Source organism: Ambystoma mexicanum, chromosome 4q (assembly GCF_040938575.1).
Source record: "Ambystoma mexicanum isolate Mex_15411 chromosome 4q, UKY_AmexF1_1, whole genome shotgun sequence".
Lineage (NCBI taxonomy): Eukaryota > Metazoa > Chordata > Amphibia > Caudata > Ambystomatidae > Ambystoma > Ambystoma mexicanum.
The window spans coordinates 1,170,514,714-1,170,533,595 of NC_090928.1; the positions used below are offsets into that span (position 1 = coordinate 1,170,514,714).

Genomic DNA, 18,882 nt, shown 5'->3' on the forward strand with positions numbered 1-18,882 from the left:
AACATGACCCCTTCCAATCTGTAGGTGATTATCCAGTCCTGGGTTATTGCTTTGCATTCTGGGACTTGTATTTCCACTTTGTGCATCATAAAACCTGGACTACAAGTCCCAGAATGCAAAGAAAACACCAGTACTGGATAGGCACCTACAGATTGGAATGGGTCATGTTAACAACTATGCTTAAGTGCCCCTCTATTTGAATGAACAGATAAAGTTCTACCAAACACACTATTCCCTTTAGATGTCAATCAGCATAGTATTTCCTCTATAATATCAGTGTAACCATCATTTATAAATTCTCTTTGATAACAATGTAAATGGCTAGACAGCCCCCAAAGACCCCCGAAGCACTTACCTCATTGAGTTTGGACCAGTTGAAGGACTTCAGTGGATGAGAGGGCTGGGGGATGGACTTCTTCCGCAAACTGGTGCCGCTGCTGAACGTAGCCAGGGTGGGCGGAGCAGGCGTGCCCATGCTGAAGAAAGGAGGTGCGCCTGGCGGTGGCGGGGGGGCTCCCGGCGGTGGGGGCGGTGGTGGCGGAGGGGGTGGGTAGCAGGTGAATGGAAGTGGAGGGGGTGGCGGAGGCATGAGGTCAGACATCAGGGAGGGCAAAGGGAAGGGGCCCCCAGGGGGCGGTGGGGGAGGTAGTTGAGCGTAGGAGATACTGTCCCCATTCTGAAAACAAATGAAGACACTATTAGTTTAATAGGCATGTGGTGAAGATAAAAGCATTACTAGATGGCAGTCCTCGCTGCCATCAGGGCATGCCAAGCCAACTATTGCACCTGGCCACGCATCTATTTCCAGCCCATCAGTCTCCTCGTGGCTGTTTACATTCCAGAGGTGTGCCTTGCCTATGTGTTCATTGAGTGGTAACCATTGCAAATATTCACTACAAAATAAAGACCACACAACTACAGAAGTAGAAATATCGAACAACACAAACGTTGAGGCAGGGCTCTCATTGGGTCCTAAGGGTGATTTGGTCACAATCATTTCATTTGCACACTCACATTTGCACACTCTAACATTAGCATCTTATATTGGCTGCTGCCTCACTCTATGAGTTGTTTGCCTGTGTTTAGTTGCTGCCCACATGTGGGAACTGTGCACCCTAAATTGGTGTTTCCACTATTGTATGTGTTGTCTGCCTTGGTTGATTTGTTGTCCCTGGTCTAGCTGGTGCCCACTGTATTTTGCTGTGTGGCATTCTGCATTGGCTAGTACCCCACTGTGTGAACTGAATGCCCGGCTTTGACTGTTGCCCCACTGTGTTTTGCTCCCAAGTACTGTGTGCGGTTGTTTGCTCCGGTTGAATTGTTTAACCTTAGTTTGGTTGTGTTTTGCTCCTTGTAATCCTAGTTGAGTCTTTGACCGTGGCATGAATTGTGTGCCTCAACACTATGTGCCCACCATCTATGCCACACACACACAAAGCAATTTGAAATCCTTCCCTACAGACATCAAATAACAGAAATCTACACCTCTACAAGCAACCTACATACCACCATCCCAGCCAACGGGACCTAGCACATTGGGCCTGCACATTGTACCTGGATCCATCCGCACCACACGTGTCAACACACCATGAAAGCTGTCTTGCATTCCCCCCCACCCTCCCCACTAACCAGGCCCACTCCCCTCTTTCAGAGCAGCGTTGGCAGTGCTACTATCATACAGTATACGGATGGTAACTTCTGACAAAGTGCTTCTAACTTTCATTGTGAGCTAAAGGACCTACACCTGTTTCACCCTTGTGGCGGCAATCATCAGAGCCTTTCATTTGCTTGCCAGGGTGTGGCAAAAGGAAGTGGTGTGCTTGTTGTAAGAAGGCGTGCTCTTCCATGTTTCAACAGCCAGGTCTCCTTGGCAATAAGGAAGGCCACGCCCACCCGAATAAAGCGGCAGCCCCCACATACCAGGCCCCCACAGCGGTTCCATTTTACCATAATCTAGTCTGAAAATCAAGCCGTGAAAATTAAGAGGTAAAAATAACGAAGTAAACAATAAAGACATTTATAATGAGGAATTTAACATTTTTTAAAATAACTATATGTATTATTTTACTTAATTTAAAAAACAATTCTGGTCAAACATGTATTTGTTTTAGAAATGTGTTTTTGACTTCTTAATCATTTAGCAGTACTATAGGAACCCCAGCTAAACCCATCCCCCAGTATTTGTACTTAACTATTTTGCAGTCTTGAAGTTAGGCTTTCGAAATGAGGGGGCGCGGGTGGGGGGCGGTGCCCTATGTCCCTCAAGCTCCATTCCAACCCTCGCCACGTGCTCTGAACCACGGTGATCCCAGCTGAGTTTGCGGGGCATTCTTTTGTTTTGATGTATTTCACGATTGTTTTTATTCAATATTTATTTATTTCTTTGGACATTTATATAGCGCACCGAACCCTGGGGTATCTTAGCGCTTTAAGCTTAAAAAGATTACATTCATGTTATTTTTTCTTTCTACATTTTTACCTTAGTTATTTTCAGTAAAAGTTGTTTTCACCTCTTCATTTTCCGTACTTTTCATTTATCCAGGGGCAACTCTTTGCTGGCTAGGATGGACCCAAAGCTATGGCAGATTCTCCACATTTGGATCTGGATTTATTTGGCATTTATTGAGCGCTTCACTCCAAGGCGCTTTACTCCAAAGCGCTATACATAAAAATGACAGTACAATCAAATGAACGCAAGGCGGCCACGCTGGCCTTCAGTTCTTTCCGCTGATCATTTAGGTGGGCCCTGAACCTAGACCCTGGTCCGACTCGACACAAAACCCCTTTCTCTGCGATTTCCATTTCTTGTGCACCCACCCAGACACTGCAAACCATCCATTCAACTCAATTACTGACAAACTAGTGACAAAAGTAGGTTGTCACTTGTCTTGAGGTGCATGGATTAGGGACCATTGTCAAAGGAAAGGCCACCACAGGCGTTAATTGCTGGTGGCGTTACTATCCATTACAGCCCTGCCTGAGACGCATACTGTTTGTACCCATTAGGGCTGGGGCACATGCGGTGGGCATAAAGTGGCCTCTGGTGTGTGGGCAAAACGTGTGCAACGTGTGAAAATGTCATTCAATTCCCTCATTTCTCCAGGCTGGGCGCAAATAAAATACTGGCAAAACTCAGGACCGGCGGGACTTTTTGGGACCAATCAGAGCAGCACGTGAAGAGGACGCAAACAAAAAATATCTAGTGTCTAAATAAATCATGATTTAAAAAAATGTTTTATAAATCATTCATACATATGTCGTTTTAAAATAATTATGAAGGATAAAAACATGCACAGTAACATATGCAGGTCATAACAATTCACTAATTCATTTTGCATGAAAAGGTCAAGTAATAACAGTTTTATTAAAAATAATATTCACTTCACATGATGGTAGTTCATATCAAGTGAGGTGATGAAAGGGAGTTTAGGCGATGGGTAAGTAGAGGCATGGGGTGGGTCACGCACCATTTTGAGGTTCTGTGGTATTGCGGTTTAAAGTGGTAGTTAGAAAAGGGGAGGCGAGGGATACCACTTTCATGAGGGGCTCGGGGTTTAGAACAAGGTTTAAAGGGGAAAATCGCAAAGGTGGTCATGTAAAAATACGAAATGGTTACCTTATGTTCGATGCAGGCCAACATTTGGACTCCATATACATTTATTTATGGTTCTTTTGGAAGAGTCACCCGTGGGCACAGTCGCTTCGTGGTGCCCTTTTCCTACCCGCATCTTTTCCTCTATTTTGCCGTAGGACTCTTTCAAGTTGAAGCCCTCTTACCCCAAGAGACTGATGAGTCAGGCTAGACACTCCTTGTCTGCAGTATGTTTTCTAGTTTCATTTATTTTGTAATGTGAGCATCCATTCAGTACTAAATGATCATGGGAGTTGTAGTCCAAAGCATCTGGAGGGCCACATAAAGAGTAACCAGGCCCAGGCTTCGGAAGGTGCTGGCGGGAGCCGAGGCACTGGAAATACTCAAGTAATTGGACACCCAATTTTTAGGCTGGAGATGTGGGGTAGTTAATAATATATTTACTGCGAACACAGGTGATCTGAGTGCCAATCCTGGTATTCTCACCTAACCGGGTTCTGTCATACTGGATAATGGGTCTATCTACTTGGGGGTTGACCCTTGAATCCCTAGAACGTGGTGTGGTCTGGCTGAAAGTCCTTGTGCCTTGCAATGCTCAAGCACCTGACTGTTACTGCATCCTTACAGGGACTCTACCACAGGTCATGACAGCAGATATGGGAACGGCTCCTTTATATAAAGGAACTGTGGACAATGCTTCGGCGTAAGCGACCAGCGACAGAGTGAATAACAGCATCTAGTCTTTTTCAACCATCCTGGTTCTGAGTGACGTACATACACATGTGCACGTGAATAGAGGAGGTAAAAAGGAAGACGCCCTACCGGCAGGTCATTCAGTTGGGCCATGAGTTCCGCCATCTGGTCACGGGCCTGGCGCAGCTCCAGGGACTCTCTCTGCAGTTTGTCCTTCATCTTGTTCAGCGCCTTCATCATGTCATCCTTCTCCTGCGTCTTCGTCTCACACTCCCGCTCCTTCCTCTCCAGTCGGGTGCTTAGTTCGGCATGCTCTATTGAGGCGAGGACACAGAGTCATTCCTGTTTAGCTGGGGGGCCATTTCCTCCCTGCTTATTCATTAAGAGATAGTGATGGAACTTAATGCAGAAACATCCCACAATCCCTTAAAACCCAAACAAGTCTAGATGTAAAGTTCTAGAACCTAAATTGGCTGCCAGGAAGAGAACTTCATGAGGGCATCAAACAGACGAGAGAACACTTTGAGGTGGATAGACACAAGGCTCCAAAGAAGCACCTGCCTTCAGATCTGGAACCACATGTAACAAGACCATAAATTCATAAAATGGTGGTTTAAATGGCTTTCAATTCTGTGCAGGCACTCAGTTTTCGAAGAAGGGATGTACTACTACAAGTCTTTCATGAAATCACATAATAAATGTTTATGCAAAGAATGATCGGGCAGGTGTAATCCCAGAATACCTTTCGTTGCTTCTCACTAGACACCGGGCCTCATTACGAGGACAGCGGTAATCCGCCGGTGGTACCGGCGAGTTTCTGCCGTCCTCATAACACTAAATCCGCTGCCTGACTTCCCGGTGCCACCGGGACATTACAAGTCCTCATTAACGGACTCCACGGGAATGGGTTCACGAAAGGCAACGGAGCCGGTGCTTTCGGGACAACGCTGCGGACGGGTGCCGTTGCGCCTGGCAGGTCAGACCTTCCGGGCCTAAACACCCCCGCTCGCAAAGTCGGAGTGTGGCGGTCTAGAAATAAGGGTGCCGGTAGCAACATACCGGCCCCCTTATTTCTAGACCGCCACACTCATAATGAGGCCCACTGATATGGTATCCAGTGGCACATGTTGCACAAGGTCATTCTACCTTTATCAAGCGTTGGACTTCAAACTAAAAACATCCACTTAGAACAAGGTTTCCACCTGCTTGCTCATCTGATGCAACATGTAAAAATAAAAGGCAATTATGAAATATTTTTAAAAAACACAGATACCTTGTGAGAAAGAGAATTCATTACTTTGTAGCCTTTTTAAAAGTGGCATGTCTTATTAAAATGCCTGACAAATTTCAGCCCAACAATTGGTAGCACCCATGATTCCAATTATTTCTTGAAATATGTGTTTTTGAGGATCTAGGGAAAACAGTGGGCTGTGTGATCCTAGCCCTGATTTACAAAACAAGTGGAGAAAACACCCTCCCAAAAAGCCCAGCTGTGCCAGAGGAGTGGCTGCCACAGGGCAAGGTGTACCCAGAGTAATGTTACGTTATTAATCATCTATACGGCACCAAAACCACACCACTGTAGTGGTCTTACAGTGCCAGTAACCTTGACCGAGAAATGGTGCATTGTGCGCTTCTGCCAGGCGAGACTATAACTGAGTCTGTGGGGAGGAAAAGGAAAAGGCACAGAGAGTGAGGGGGTGCAGGATTCCGAAAGGTGTGAGCAACACAAGCAAGTTGAATGGATTCGTGGAGGAGTGCTTACCCCAAGATGTGCTCAGGCAACACTTTGATTGTGGAGGCGCGAGATATATATTGGTGTGGTTTTTGGGAACCCCTGCATTTTCCCCGAGATATAATTTGGGACTGCCAGGCCAAATTGTCAGAAGTGGCAAAGCCACGGAGTGGCCGTCTAAAGAGAGAGGAACAGGCGAAAGAGAGTGCAATCCACCCTCTGAGAGCCACGCCAGCAAGGCCTCTCCATGATGGAACATTCACGATGTGTGTGTGTATGTGTGTATGTGTGTGTAGACTGCAGCAGCTCTTTTCCAATTCCCACCCTTGATCAGCAGGAGGACGGAAGCTGGTGCCGGTCTTCGAAGCGCAGTCAGAATGGTAGCAGAGAGACTGAAGATGTATGCCCACTTGTCCACAGGATGCATTTATTTCACATCGGTTTTTAGATCGAAATGTACCAATATTAGATGTTAACCAGTGAATTAGGAACTTAAAATTCAGAATTGTAATGGTCACCATTAAGATTTGACCAACAAAGGAAGACCCTGTTTTCTGCAAAATGTTTGTTTTCTTTCACATCATGAACCCACCCACATTTTTTTAAAATGTGAAATCCAGGTGTTTTACTCGGATAGAAAAATAAACAAAATACCCTGAGGATAGCAATGAGATCTCTGTGTATCTGCTGGTTGGAAACGCAGCGCGCGCGACACAGAACATAACTTATACCCACCTCTTCTAAACTTCTCCGCTTGTTCCCGCCACTGTTTCACTTCATTCTCGTTCACCAACCTGAAAACAGAAAATGGTTACCCATTAAAGTAATAGAACAGTGAACACGTGTTCTACTGAAGAGTAACAACTGTTCCTGTTCCAACATAGCTTCCATTCTGGTGCAACATTGCATTATTAACCACCCCTCCCCCCACTCCCCAAGTGGGCTTATCAGAATTGAGGCTCATCAGTTATTTGGAGGGCCAGGCAGACCAGAAAAGCACACAATGGAGGTGGGGGGTGGGAAGAGGGTTGACTATGGAGGAACCAAGCTAGCATAGGGGTAAGCATTAGCTGCCAGATCAGAGGTGAGGGCAGAGAGAGCTTCCCTTTGGTACGAAACGGCCACTGTTGTGGTGGAAGATTAAACTCACCTGCGGGTTATGTGTATTTTTTGGCTTCGAATGAGAATTTTATGCAGAGATCTCTAAATCCAGTCCCAAATATCCCCAAACACCAGGTTTTCAGGATGAACACTTCCCATGTAAAGAACTCCCATTTAGATCGACTGTATTCAAATATATTTTGGTGGCTATGCTGAAAACATGAGGTGGATTTTGCTTGCGGGATCTGGATTTGGAGACCACTGATTTAATGCAAATTTAGTGTGGCAGGCAGACTAGGGCAAATGTGGGTTTATTTTCATAAGATTCTGATGTTTTAAGAAGTGGGGAACACCTGTTGGTGTGATACTGGACTGGTGGTTCAGAGGTGAGCTGAAGACCTCCTAGCATGCACCCTGCCCTGGGAATGTCACCATGGGCGAGCTGCGCCTGGGTGGGAGGAGTTCAGGATACTCCTCTCACCCGCATATGGCCCATTAGGGTTTGCACGACTGCAATATCCTGTTTAGTGGTGTCCACAGAGAAAAGGCACAAGTGGATGCCTCATTTATGAAAAAGTATGTGCAGATGGTTTAAGCACAACCTATTTACAGTTACAGAAACATGGGTTCAGAGGGTACAGGAAATGATATCACACTGACCCATGTGATGCACCCCGTGAAACAGCTTCCACACCCACATATGGGTCTCCTTGTTTCCAAAACAATAACCTAAACACAAGATACAAAAACGTGGCCCCGGCCCCTATACATTCCATACCAGCCAGTTGCCTTTCCTCTTAATGAGGAATTGCATCATTAATCCCTTTCTTCTGATGCTGGCGTGCCTGTTTTCACGACATTAGACCTACGCAATGCAAAACCTGTGGTGGCCTGTTATGCGTCTCCACAGGTGGCAGGAGAGATCTACAGGGCTCCACCAAACAGCTGTCCCTGCTAGCACAACCAGTACCACCAGTAAAAAGACCAGCAAAATCCGGCATCTTTGCATAATATAGCACTGGGAGATATTACTGGGGCTGGCCCCGTGCGAGATCTAAACCCATGCCATTGGTAGCGGGAGACTGACGCGTCATGTACGAGAGCAGCAGCGGGGCGCTCCCTATTCCTTGCCCTTCCACCATGTGTATGGGACAGCGCAATAGACAAGAATTAGTACGCAACCACTGGCGATCCAACGCGACTCTCTAAGAAATCAGACCCCCATGTTATGAAACTGTATGCAAGACTTTATTTATTTCCAAAACGAACACATTTTTCATCACAGGACACAGGTGTGTCATGAAACACGGAAAACCTCACCCGGCCAGATTCTGTGGGTGGTGGTGCATGGCCGTTTTGAGTTGGTGGAGCGATTTGTCTGGTTAATTCCAATAGCGAACAAGACTCCTCCATGCTAACTAGTTACGCGAACCCCAGCAAAAAAATAAAAAACAATTTGTTGTATACTCTATTTACTTTTTCTTTTCTTTTTTTCGATTTTGGCATCATTGAGACCCTGAATCCTCACAGGGCTTATGTTACAATATATATACAGTTAACATAGATCTGTAAAAATATGTGATTAAATCCCCACTTAAGACAACATCTAAATAGCATAAGTTGTACTTACAATTTCGTACAAGGAACACCTTTTTGTGTACTCTGACATGAAAAGCCTCCATCTTTAAATCTCAATTGTACATATTTGTTATACTTTGATGAGCGTTTTCTTTAGTTAATTACTCACTGCTTCACCGCTGTATCAAATATTTCTTTGGTATTGCAAACATTCTCTATACATTTGAGGACATAGACATCTCAAATCCCAAACGTCTAGCAATATGAAACACATTGGGGCTCATAATGAGTTCCCCAGTATCTCGCTGGTAATTCCAGCGGGATACCGGGGTACTACCGTACCGTCTCCGCCACCCGATATCCCAGTGTTACTGGGATATTACAGGCATCAGAGACACCGGTAACTCCCTATTCTATGGAGTGTAATCGTAAGTAACAGTACTGGTGATTCGGGCATGTATCTGCCTTTTGCAGCCAAAAACTCTGAATGGCTGTGTACTAAAGGGCTCTGAAATATGCTACCCCTACTGTGAGGCCAAACATCGCCATTGCAACCCATTGTGTTCCAAACGTGAGCAGAGGTGCAGGGAACTTAGTGGAAAGTCACTGTGCGTGTCCTCATGGCAATGTCCTTTCTAGGCCACGGCCCGGCATACTAGCCGCAATGATGACTGCTACCCACCTCCATTTTCCTGTGACCACCATGCAGGACACCTTGAACCACATAGTCCTCTGGCCGCGTCCAGTGAAGTCCCCATCCCTGGACTGAAGCAAGTGGGCATCTTGAGCAGTCTTGTGCAAACAGCATGGCCTGGCTTATTATATTCACTACTGACACACACACTGTACCGTGTTGCCATGCTGTGCCACATTGTACGGCATGTGTGGAGACACTTGGGTAAGTCTCAGCACCACACAGCCCTGCTGCCTAAGGAGATAGACCCGACTATTGATTTCAGCTTAAACCCACTTCAGGACTTTAGTGAACAGGCAGACCGCCCTGAACTTAGCATAATATAGATGTCCCTGATACTTTGAGATAGCACTTTGACTGGTAGCCACCTTCACCCCTTTAATTCATCATGGCCACCTTGAGCTAGGGAGACCAGGCGTCCCGGTTTTCCCGGGACAGTCCGGGGAAATCACCCGCCGTCCCAGGAGTTTTTTAATATTATAAACGTCGTCCAGAGTTTTCAAATGTGGGTGGCTACGGTCCGGGTCCTGATTTCGAAATCCCGAAATCGGGTCCCGGCACAGATCTTCCTGTGCAAATGGGGGCGTGAAATGCTTTTCACGCCCCCATTTCCTCCCCATTGCCCTCCCCTGTGCTCTCCACCAATGAAATGAGTGTGCCTGTGAGCACACACTCTCCCCGCCCACCGAAACAGGTCAGCGACATAGAAGTAGGACTACAGTTGTATGTGAATTTACTGTAGTCCGGCTTCTATTTTTATGGCCTGTCCCGTTTTTTTAAACATTTTCTATATATGGTCACCCTACCTTGAGCCTCAAACTTGAGGAATTGGGGACTGTTTGCACCCAAGCAATTTAGCATTAGACTAGACATAGGAAAGCCAGCACCCATGCCAGATGAAACTGTCCCATTGGAGGACGATGCTTACATTCAGTGGTAGAGCAAGGGTGGGGGCAGAGGAGGTGGACGCCCCCCACCCGGGCACTCTCCTGGTGCCCATTGTGACTCCCAGCCACCCGCTGGCACCCTATGATCCGTGCCCCCTGGCAACCAAAACTGCCTCCGCCACAGCTTACATCTTGATGATGTTCTTGACGTTGAAGTTGTCCAGTGGCGCCACATCGGGGTCCTCCCCTCGCTCATCCTGCAGGACGATCTGTTGGAGTATCCGGTCAAAGAGTTGCCACTGCTGGAAGTTGCCCCCATTTCTCTTATCTGTATGGGATTAAAAAAAAATAGGTTCCACATATCACATCAATGTGCGCCATACAGGACGTTTTACATGGCAACACCTTAACATGCCCCGCTGCCTGTTCGACAGGCCATGCCATGAACATCACTGCCACCAATAGTCATGACTCATTGAATCTGTCCATTCCCTAGCCTGTCCTCACAAATATGTGGTTTGGTTTAACTACAGTCGATGATTGTGGTTTGATGTAATAGGGGTCGTGTCCATGGGCAGCCCACATTGATTTCATAGCCCTTTGATTACTAAACTCAAGACAGAGGCAGGAGGTGATAGGATTTTGTATTTATAAATAGTAGCAGATAGGTGCCTGTCTCCTGGCTAGGGTCACCCTAATAGTTGGAGGACTGAGATCAGTGAATAAAGTGAGCGGGAATGGTCAGGAACGGCATTCCACTACTTTTAATTTTTTTCTGTTTACCATTCCTCTCTATTTTACAACCATATTCACCATTCTATATAGAGGATTTGTCCATGAATGTCCCTATGCAAGTGTTAAGTGGTAATAGGGACCATAGTTACTAGTCACTTAGACTACTGGAATGCCATGACTGGGACTCCTAGTTACATGTTGCACTAGGCTTCCACCTAGCCTCTCCCCTGCAGAGACCACAGTAATGGTAAACCTTATCACCTCTACACAGGAAGCATGGGTCGATACTCTTCCCAGGTGTGATTCAGCGGCCTATGCCTCCAAACAACAATTGTAGGGTAGCGATGAAAATAAAAGAAGTGCCCAAGCAAGGGTCTATAAATTATGTACTTCACTTAAACACATACCACATAAAACCAAAAAACACCCCTCTTAGGTAACCACACAGATAATGCAGGCTAGATATATATATAGAGACTGTACACTCTGGATATTGTAACTCAAGAGGGGAAAAGGCAGGCATGAATAAATCAGTGAAAACACAACATTAAATTGGTCATATCAAAATGTTTTGGGGCAACTCTCTGGGGCCCCAGGTAAAGGTCAGGTGATCAGGTTACCCAAGATTACTAGGGAGAGAGGCCACCTAGTCCACAGGTCCACTGCCTTAGTCTCTTCAACAGAGTAACTGCCTCACACAGGCTTGTTGGTGCTTCTCTCTGCAGCACAAGCATGGGGCACGGATGGCAAAATAATCATTCATATATATTCATCACAATTAACACAATCAAAAGTGGAAACTAAAAACATATAAGCTCGTGCTTCACCTAAACAGTTAATAACACATGTCTGCATCCTTAAATAACATTAGTGCTTGTTAACTCATCATCGTCAATACTAACATTTACAGATATATAATTAAATTGTGTATATAGCCAGCTAATCATTCATTTTTAAACAAGGTTAACTGCAAATACAATTGTCTTAAAAAACAAGCATTTATCAATAGGTCTATATCAACAACCGAATTCTCAGACAAAACGCTAATAACAATCGGCATTCATACACCTTTTGAGTTCCTCCAACTATTTAACAATTACAAGTATCTTTCTACACAGAGCACCCGGTTAGAACTTTTAAGGTTTTCCGTGTCATTACTATTATTCCAACTATGCGCTTAGTTGTAAGTCTGACAGGAATCTTATTGTTGCAAGTCTCACCGATAAAAATGCTTACCCATAATTTGTCTGGGTCCATGATTTTAAAATCCATAAAATATTTTGCTCAGTAACTATTACGTTATGATACGTTATCAGATTATTATCATTGCAGAGTAGAGTGAAATCCAACCAGAAGATGCCCCTTTCATCTGACCAGCCAATGAGTGGAAAGCAAATTGCTTAGATAATATTTTGACAGAGCAAAATTCAAATTGGCTATAACTTCACTTCTCTTCATATTGCTCTGGCCATCTTTGTTAGGATAGTATTTTCTCTAAAGCTTGTCTCCAGTGTATAGTATCCCAGGATGCTGGCACCATACATGAGACATTTGAAAACATTATTGTGTTTTAAGATGAAAAACCGCTACCGGTTTTTCATCTTCATATTCAAAAAAGGTCAAAGTAATATTGGTCATAACTTTATTTCTGTGCATACTACAGGTTCATCCTTTTACGGCATATGACTAGCTCCATCCGTACTAGGTCACTTGGAACATTAGGGAATCTGGGTTCTTGGTCCTGAAGAAGGCAGTATTTTTATTTCCGCCGAAACGCAGTGTTGTGCATCGATCGTGTACTATTTTACAAATAAGCTGTGTTGATTTTAGAACACTTCAGGTAGACTGTCCTGTTAATATTAGAGTTCATTTGTGTGTCACTTTTGTCCTGTTTCTCTTCACATATGATTGTCCCTTGTTGTGTTAACACATTTTGTTTGATATTGTTAAAAACAATGTGATCGTGTTTTGTATAAAATAATATATATTAAAAAACTACTGAATTAAACATTATCAAAATGTTAAGTGTGTACTCAAAATAATGTGTGCGCTGTTTAAACCTCAAATAATAAGATTTGATTCAATATTTCAAAACAGATCCGGACAAAATAATTAAAATAATGTGGTATTTGTTATTTTGTGCCAGACAAAACGTGATGTGTAAGCTATTATGCTCTGCACATCATACCTTCCCTTATTTGATATTAGTACCCAGCGAGGGCGCAATCAGAAAGAGAGAGCAATTCTGATTGGCCCTCGCTGGGTACTAATTACCTGGCCGGGAATCCCTCGGCTGGGATTCCACTGGCATTTTTCCTGGTAGGTGGCGTGGCAGCCCCTCAGCCAATGAGGAGGCTCGAAGCGGGGCCATCCCTGCTCCGAGCCTCCACGGCTGAGAAACTGCCTTCGCTCCCCGCCAGGGACTCAGGTACGTTTTTTTTTTCTCCAAACCTTTCCCCCTCCCCACCCACTTACCTTTAGCCTGCTTTGTCACTGGTGGGTGACGATGGCAGCCTCCAGCCATGTGGAGACTCCGGAGTGGGGCCATCACCACTCCGAGCCTCCACACGGCTGGAGGATTACATCGTCCCCACAGGTACTTTTTTCTTTTTTTTCCCATTCCCCCACCCTCCCTTCCGCCCTCCCAACCCCAACGCCACTTACCTTGTCTTTTTTTTCAGGAGTGGACGCACTGGGAACAGAAGTATACCCAGTGCGTCCACTCCCGATGGCCGCTCCCGGCGACCATTTTCTTGGTCGATTTTTTTGTTTCTGTCCTGAAATGTTTTGGGACAGAAAAAAATGCTTTTAGTGCCCCGGTCATGCAGATCTTTCGGGCCATGTTTCTTAAATATTAGATTCAGATAGTAAGAGTTGTTGATAGATGTCTGTATGATATCAAGTTGTTCCCTTAGTGCCAAATGAGCTGACAAAATGAAACCTAACATGAAAAATATGTACATAGTGCACATTTAAAGAAACCTGATATGTGTGTGTTTCAAGTGGCAAATAGTGTGTTTGTAGAAAGTGCACCGTAGTGCTGCACCTGAACCCCCCATGAATTTCAGTTTCTATGTTCACTCTTCGACGGTTTTTTTTTCTGAACTTTTTGACGAAATTATTTTCCGAAAGAAATCATTGCATTTTTCATTTTATTTGAGGGTGTTCCCCCACCCCTCACCCCTATTATGTATCACTCTACACCACCCCACGCTACCCCTTATATGTCCTCTCCCCACAGGCCGCATATTTTTCGATGTTTTTTTATTAAAAGATATTCGGCAAAAAGTGCAGCGAAGAAAACACGGGGGTTGAATGAACGTCCTAACGAATTTCACTGACTATGTTACCTATTTACAGAGCTTAAAATCTGGTGTAATCGCTGCCACTCCTTTTTAGCAACAGAGAACACGTGGAAAGTGTGTCTGTTCAGCTGAGCAGAACATAATTTCCTGCGGAGAAACCACCTTTAACTTGCATAGAAAAAACAAAAAAGCTCAGTACAGAATAGCCTCACAGATGGCATTCTGTCACAGAAAGTGAGATAGAAAGGAGACAGGGATAGAGAGAGATGAAGGAAGAGTGAGAGGGGGCAGGCTCGGAGAAAGTGTAACGAGAAGAGGGAAATGGTTCAGATGAAGGACCAGTGTATGTGTGTAAGAGAGGAAAAAAGCAGGCAAGGGAGTGTGGATAGAAATTGAGAGACTGAAAGAAAAAAAGGGAGGCAGAGGAAACAGAAGACAGAACGGTGGAGATAGAACACGAGAATGCGCGAAAAGGAAGAGAAGAGGAAAAAGGAACTATGGGAGATGTAGAGAGGGAGATACTTTCAGACAAAGAAGGGGAGATGGAGCGAGAGCATGAGAGAAAGACAGAGAGAGAGCGATATTGCGAGCTAGTATAAGTATAATTAAGGAAAGGCGAAAAGGAAAGAGGGGAGAGAGAGAGAGAGAGAGAGAGAGAGAGAGAGAGAGAGAGAGAGAGAGAGAAAGAGAGAGAGAGAGAGCGAGAGAGAGCGAGAGAGAGAGAGAAAGATACTTGGCTCCAGGCAGAATACAGTGCAATTCTAACTGTGTATTTACTGAGAGGCTGGTTACCTCATGTCCACCAGTCATGTGTACTGGGAAGAAGAGGCTTACTTTGCAATTCTGACCCCTATTTCCTTTTCCTGCAATTGAGACATGGAGCTAGAAAAAGCCATTTCCCAGTGGAGAGGGCAAGAGAAACACTGAGATGCTTCGTGAGCGAGGCTGTGGATTCCCCGGATTACCATGCTTGCTCAAGGCCCTCTCGAGAATGAATCTGAAGACACATCCAAGGACACAAGCTTAAAGACTGCTCAGCCAATTATAGTGTAACCCAGATCCCCCACCCCCACAAAGCTGAGCAAACCCTGAGCTCCTTAAATGGCTACACGCCCACTTCTAGAGGTTTGTGTTTTCATCACCCAAAACCTATGCATTAAATAAAAAAGCCAAAAGTGTTCTAGAGCCTCTTTAGTAACTCGTCAATTTCTTACATTTGGACCAAAGCGTGAGTGAATGAGTGAGTGGTAACGCACACTCAAGGTGGAGAAAACCTTCTCAACCGTGCCTGATTTGCAGATGTCTGTCCAGTTTGGGATTCGTTACCACCAGATTTCGCAACTGAAGGACAACAGGATGGTGGTTGAAGCATGGGGTCAAGCAAGGCTTCAACGAAACCCAGTGGAAAGTGCGACCCGGCCAAAAACATCCATTCTCGTCAATGCTGAAATCCAGCAGCTTTTCCAATAGAATGGACAGTGGCCAAAATTACTACTGCGACTAGTCCATGAGCTGCAATGCTCTAGGAAACCCACAAATGAAGCTTTCATTCCCAGTGCATTGGTCATAAAGCATTCACTCATTGGCTTCTTCTTGATCACACAGCTGCGAGGAATGCCTAAAGCTATCCAGAGCTCGTGATTGCCCAAGGACCTGGATCCGATCCAGAGCGGGGATCTCGGCCAACAAGATTCATGGAGCTCCCGGTCCAGCCTGTGCATTATGTAAGAGTCCTGTTAACATCAAGATGATGGGAGCTGATCACTGAAGAGCATGGCTTCTCTCTTGGAAAGAAGAGTGGAAGCAAGAGAGATTGATTTATGCGGCTGTCAGACACAATGCTCAGCAGACACTGAGGAAAAGCTCCCATGACCACTACCTCATTACGGAAGAGCGCGTTAGCACAGGAAGTGGATGCATCATGTCATTACCTGCGCCCTTTTAGTTGAGGCAAACAGACAGCCTTCACAAAGGAATAATTGAGCCCAGCAACATTAAAATCACAGGGTGGTTGGTGCTAAAGGAAGCTTGGCAAGAGGGAGCTGGCCCTGAAGTCCAACCGAGAGGAACGAACCCTCGCAACAGTAGAAGCTATAGAAATGCAATGGATAATACGCTTCTTCCAAGAAAGATTTCTCTGGACAGTTCTAACACGCGCGTGGGCCTTGGATAAACCAGCGTGGGTGAGTCCTAGAAGAATGCTTCCCAGGGTAGTTGCATCCGCAACCCTGGAAGCCTATCCCCTTCTTAGGTTGACAACCTAATTTCTTAGGAAGTGTTCTTCCACGGTCAAGCACCAGATGCAGAAGTGGAGCTCCTAGCCCTTGCTCTGAGGCACGCCACCTGGTGAGAAAGACATTGCGAGGCTCTTGAAGACTGACAGTGGATGAACATATGAGGTCTGATTGGGCCCCCAAAGTCGGGGGAGATGAGCCAGTGAAAGACTGAATGACAATGAATGAAGGACACCAGCAATCAGTGGACCATTGCATCCCAGCAAATAACCCAGGAGAAAGAAACAGGCTGGCATCCTCCTCCCTGTACCTCGTCCACTGTAGGAGGTAAACAAAGTGCCCTTGGTGTGCCCTCTGGTCTATATAATCACCGTTGCATGTAAGTAGCCCCTAAGTAATTGAGTCCACACATGCGTGGTGTATTGCGGCGGCACAGTATAATGTCACTATTTCCTTTCCCATCTGAACGGACGGAATTACCCAATCTGATTGTTTGCATTTGGTCGTTAGGTCATTTTGACCTAATTATATGTGTTACTTTTGACCTATCATTTTGACCTATTTACCTGAACAGGAGGTGCACGGGCTGGGGGGTATCCCCCGCTCCTCAAGTACAGGTAAGTAGGTCAAAAGAGGGTTGCAGGGGTTCCCCCCGCATCCCTAACAATGGAGGCAGGGGACACAAATTGCCCGGGCCCACGTTTTCAATGAACGGTCAAAACAGGGACCTGAGCAGTTTTCATGCGGGCAGTTTGCCCGCAAACAAAACGTTTGCAGGCAGATCGTACACATCCGAACGGACAAGGCAGAGGGCACACCCTGGAGACACTGCTGGACTTAGAGACCTGCTCAGAAGTCGGAGGGGGGGTGGGGAGGGGTGGGGTGAGTCTCGGGGTGGGGTGTGGGTGGGGGCGTGTGGGTGGGTGTTTGTTTGTTTTTTTTTTTTTTTGAGGGTGGCAGGACTGAAGAAAACTGGAAAACAACCCGCTGGCTGCGCTAACTGGTGCCTCTCCCCAACCCCCCAAGTCACTGAGATGTCACACCAAATGACTGCTCGTCAAGATCAGGGAAACACTTACACGACGACTGTTGCAATGCTGTGGAGTGGAATTTCAAAAATGCTTTTCAATATTGAATTGAATTGTGCTTCTATGCTTGAGAATGCCTGCGTGCGGTCGCTCGAGTGCAGGGATAACACCGCGAGGCTGCTCGCGTGGCCCCTCGAGGCGGCGGGAAGTGGTGAGCTGGGCTTTTTGCCACAGCCGGGTTCAAGTTGCCCTCTGCGCTCCACTCACACTGGTGTGACGCCCCCTGCTCCATCGGTGGAGCGCTTAATGCTGTCCTCCTCAATTTAAGCACAACACTGCAGAGAGAAGCCATTGTGCTGTGTACGGGCGTCTTTAGGGGGTGGGGGGCGTTTCCACTGCTGATCAGTCTCTTGGAAGGGCGCGGCGTGAAAGGGGGAGGGGGGCAGTCTGCTTCATGGTCTCGTGGTTAAGTTGTCAGACTGTGAAACCAGGGAAAGTAGGCTCTTCGCCCCACCAACCCCCCCCTAACCTCCCCCCCCCGCTCTCCCACTTGACACTTGATCTTGGGTGTAAGCAAGTTATCGCCCTGTGGAATTATGGTGCCCAGGGCGGGTCATTTTACCGCAGCATTCGTTTTGTGGTTATTTTACCACAGGGAGAAGGGGGAACAGGGCCCAGGCAGCCCCCTCCCAGTGAAGGAAAAAACCCTCCAGACAATGGCAGAACAGCACACATGCAGGGGTGGGAGGAGGGGGTAAGGAGCAGAGGGAACAGCAGGGCAATGGGCAACCGAGGGTTAGAAGTAAGTTCCCCCGTTAATGTACTACACCTACTAGGGCAAGCTGATCACGTGGCCCTGACCTCACCCTGCAGGTCCCAGGGTTCAATCCCAGCAGGGCCAACGCAGCCATTCACTTTGATTCCTTATATACCCCCGAGTTAGGCAACACGTGTACCTATTATCAGTGTGACTAGAAGCTGGAGTATCTCAGTGTGAAGCGCTGTATTTAAACTTAACATTGTACATTTCACCCGTCTCTTCACTTTTGAGTGTAGTCCATGACATCGGTCGCTAAAGCTTTTCCTCTCATGCAGCAGGACAGAAGCCTCGTCATAAGGTCCCTTGCAGACGCTGTGTAGCGCTGCATTCTATGTTCTCCCCTCGGCGTCAAGGGGCGCAGGATCTGCAGGTAAGCAGCGAGGCACATCCTCATTTATAATGCAGAAGTACAAGCCCAGGAAAGGGGCGTCCAAGTCTGTGATTGTTAAGCAACTCCGGCCGATGTGGCCAGTGATACGG

General features: G+C 46.2%; 1 protein-coding gene across 3 annotated transcripts in view; it reads right to left on the reverse strand.

The window, feature by feature from the left end:
* Positions 1–18,882, reverse strand: part of DAAM2 (dishevelled associated activator of morphogenesis 2) — an 858,328-nt gene that overhangs the window by 238,717 nt on the left and 600,729 nt on the right. For all 3 annotated transcript variants that reach the window (XM_069608749.1, XM_069608748.1, XM_069608750.1), the window contains 4 exons: positions 10,470–10,608; positions 6,756–6,814; positions 4,415–4,599; positions 356–676 (listed from right to left, as the gene is read on the reverse strand). In XM_069608749.1, the coding sequence (XP_069464850.1) occupies positions 356–676; positions 4,415–4,599; positions 6,756–6,814; positions 10,470–10,608 (704 nt within the window). The remainder of the gene's footprint in view (positions 1–355; positions 677–4,414; positions 4,600–6,755; positions 6,815–10,469; positions 10,609–18,882) is intronic.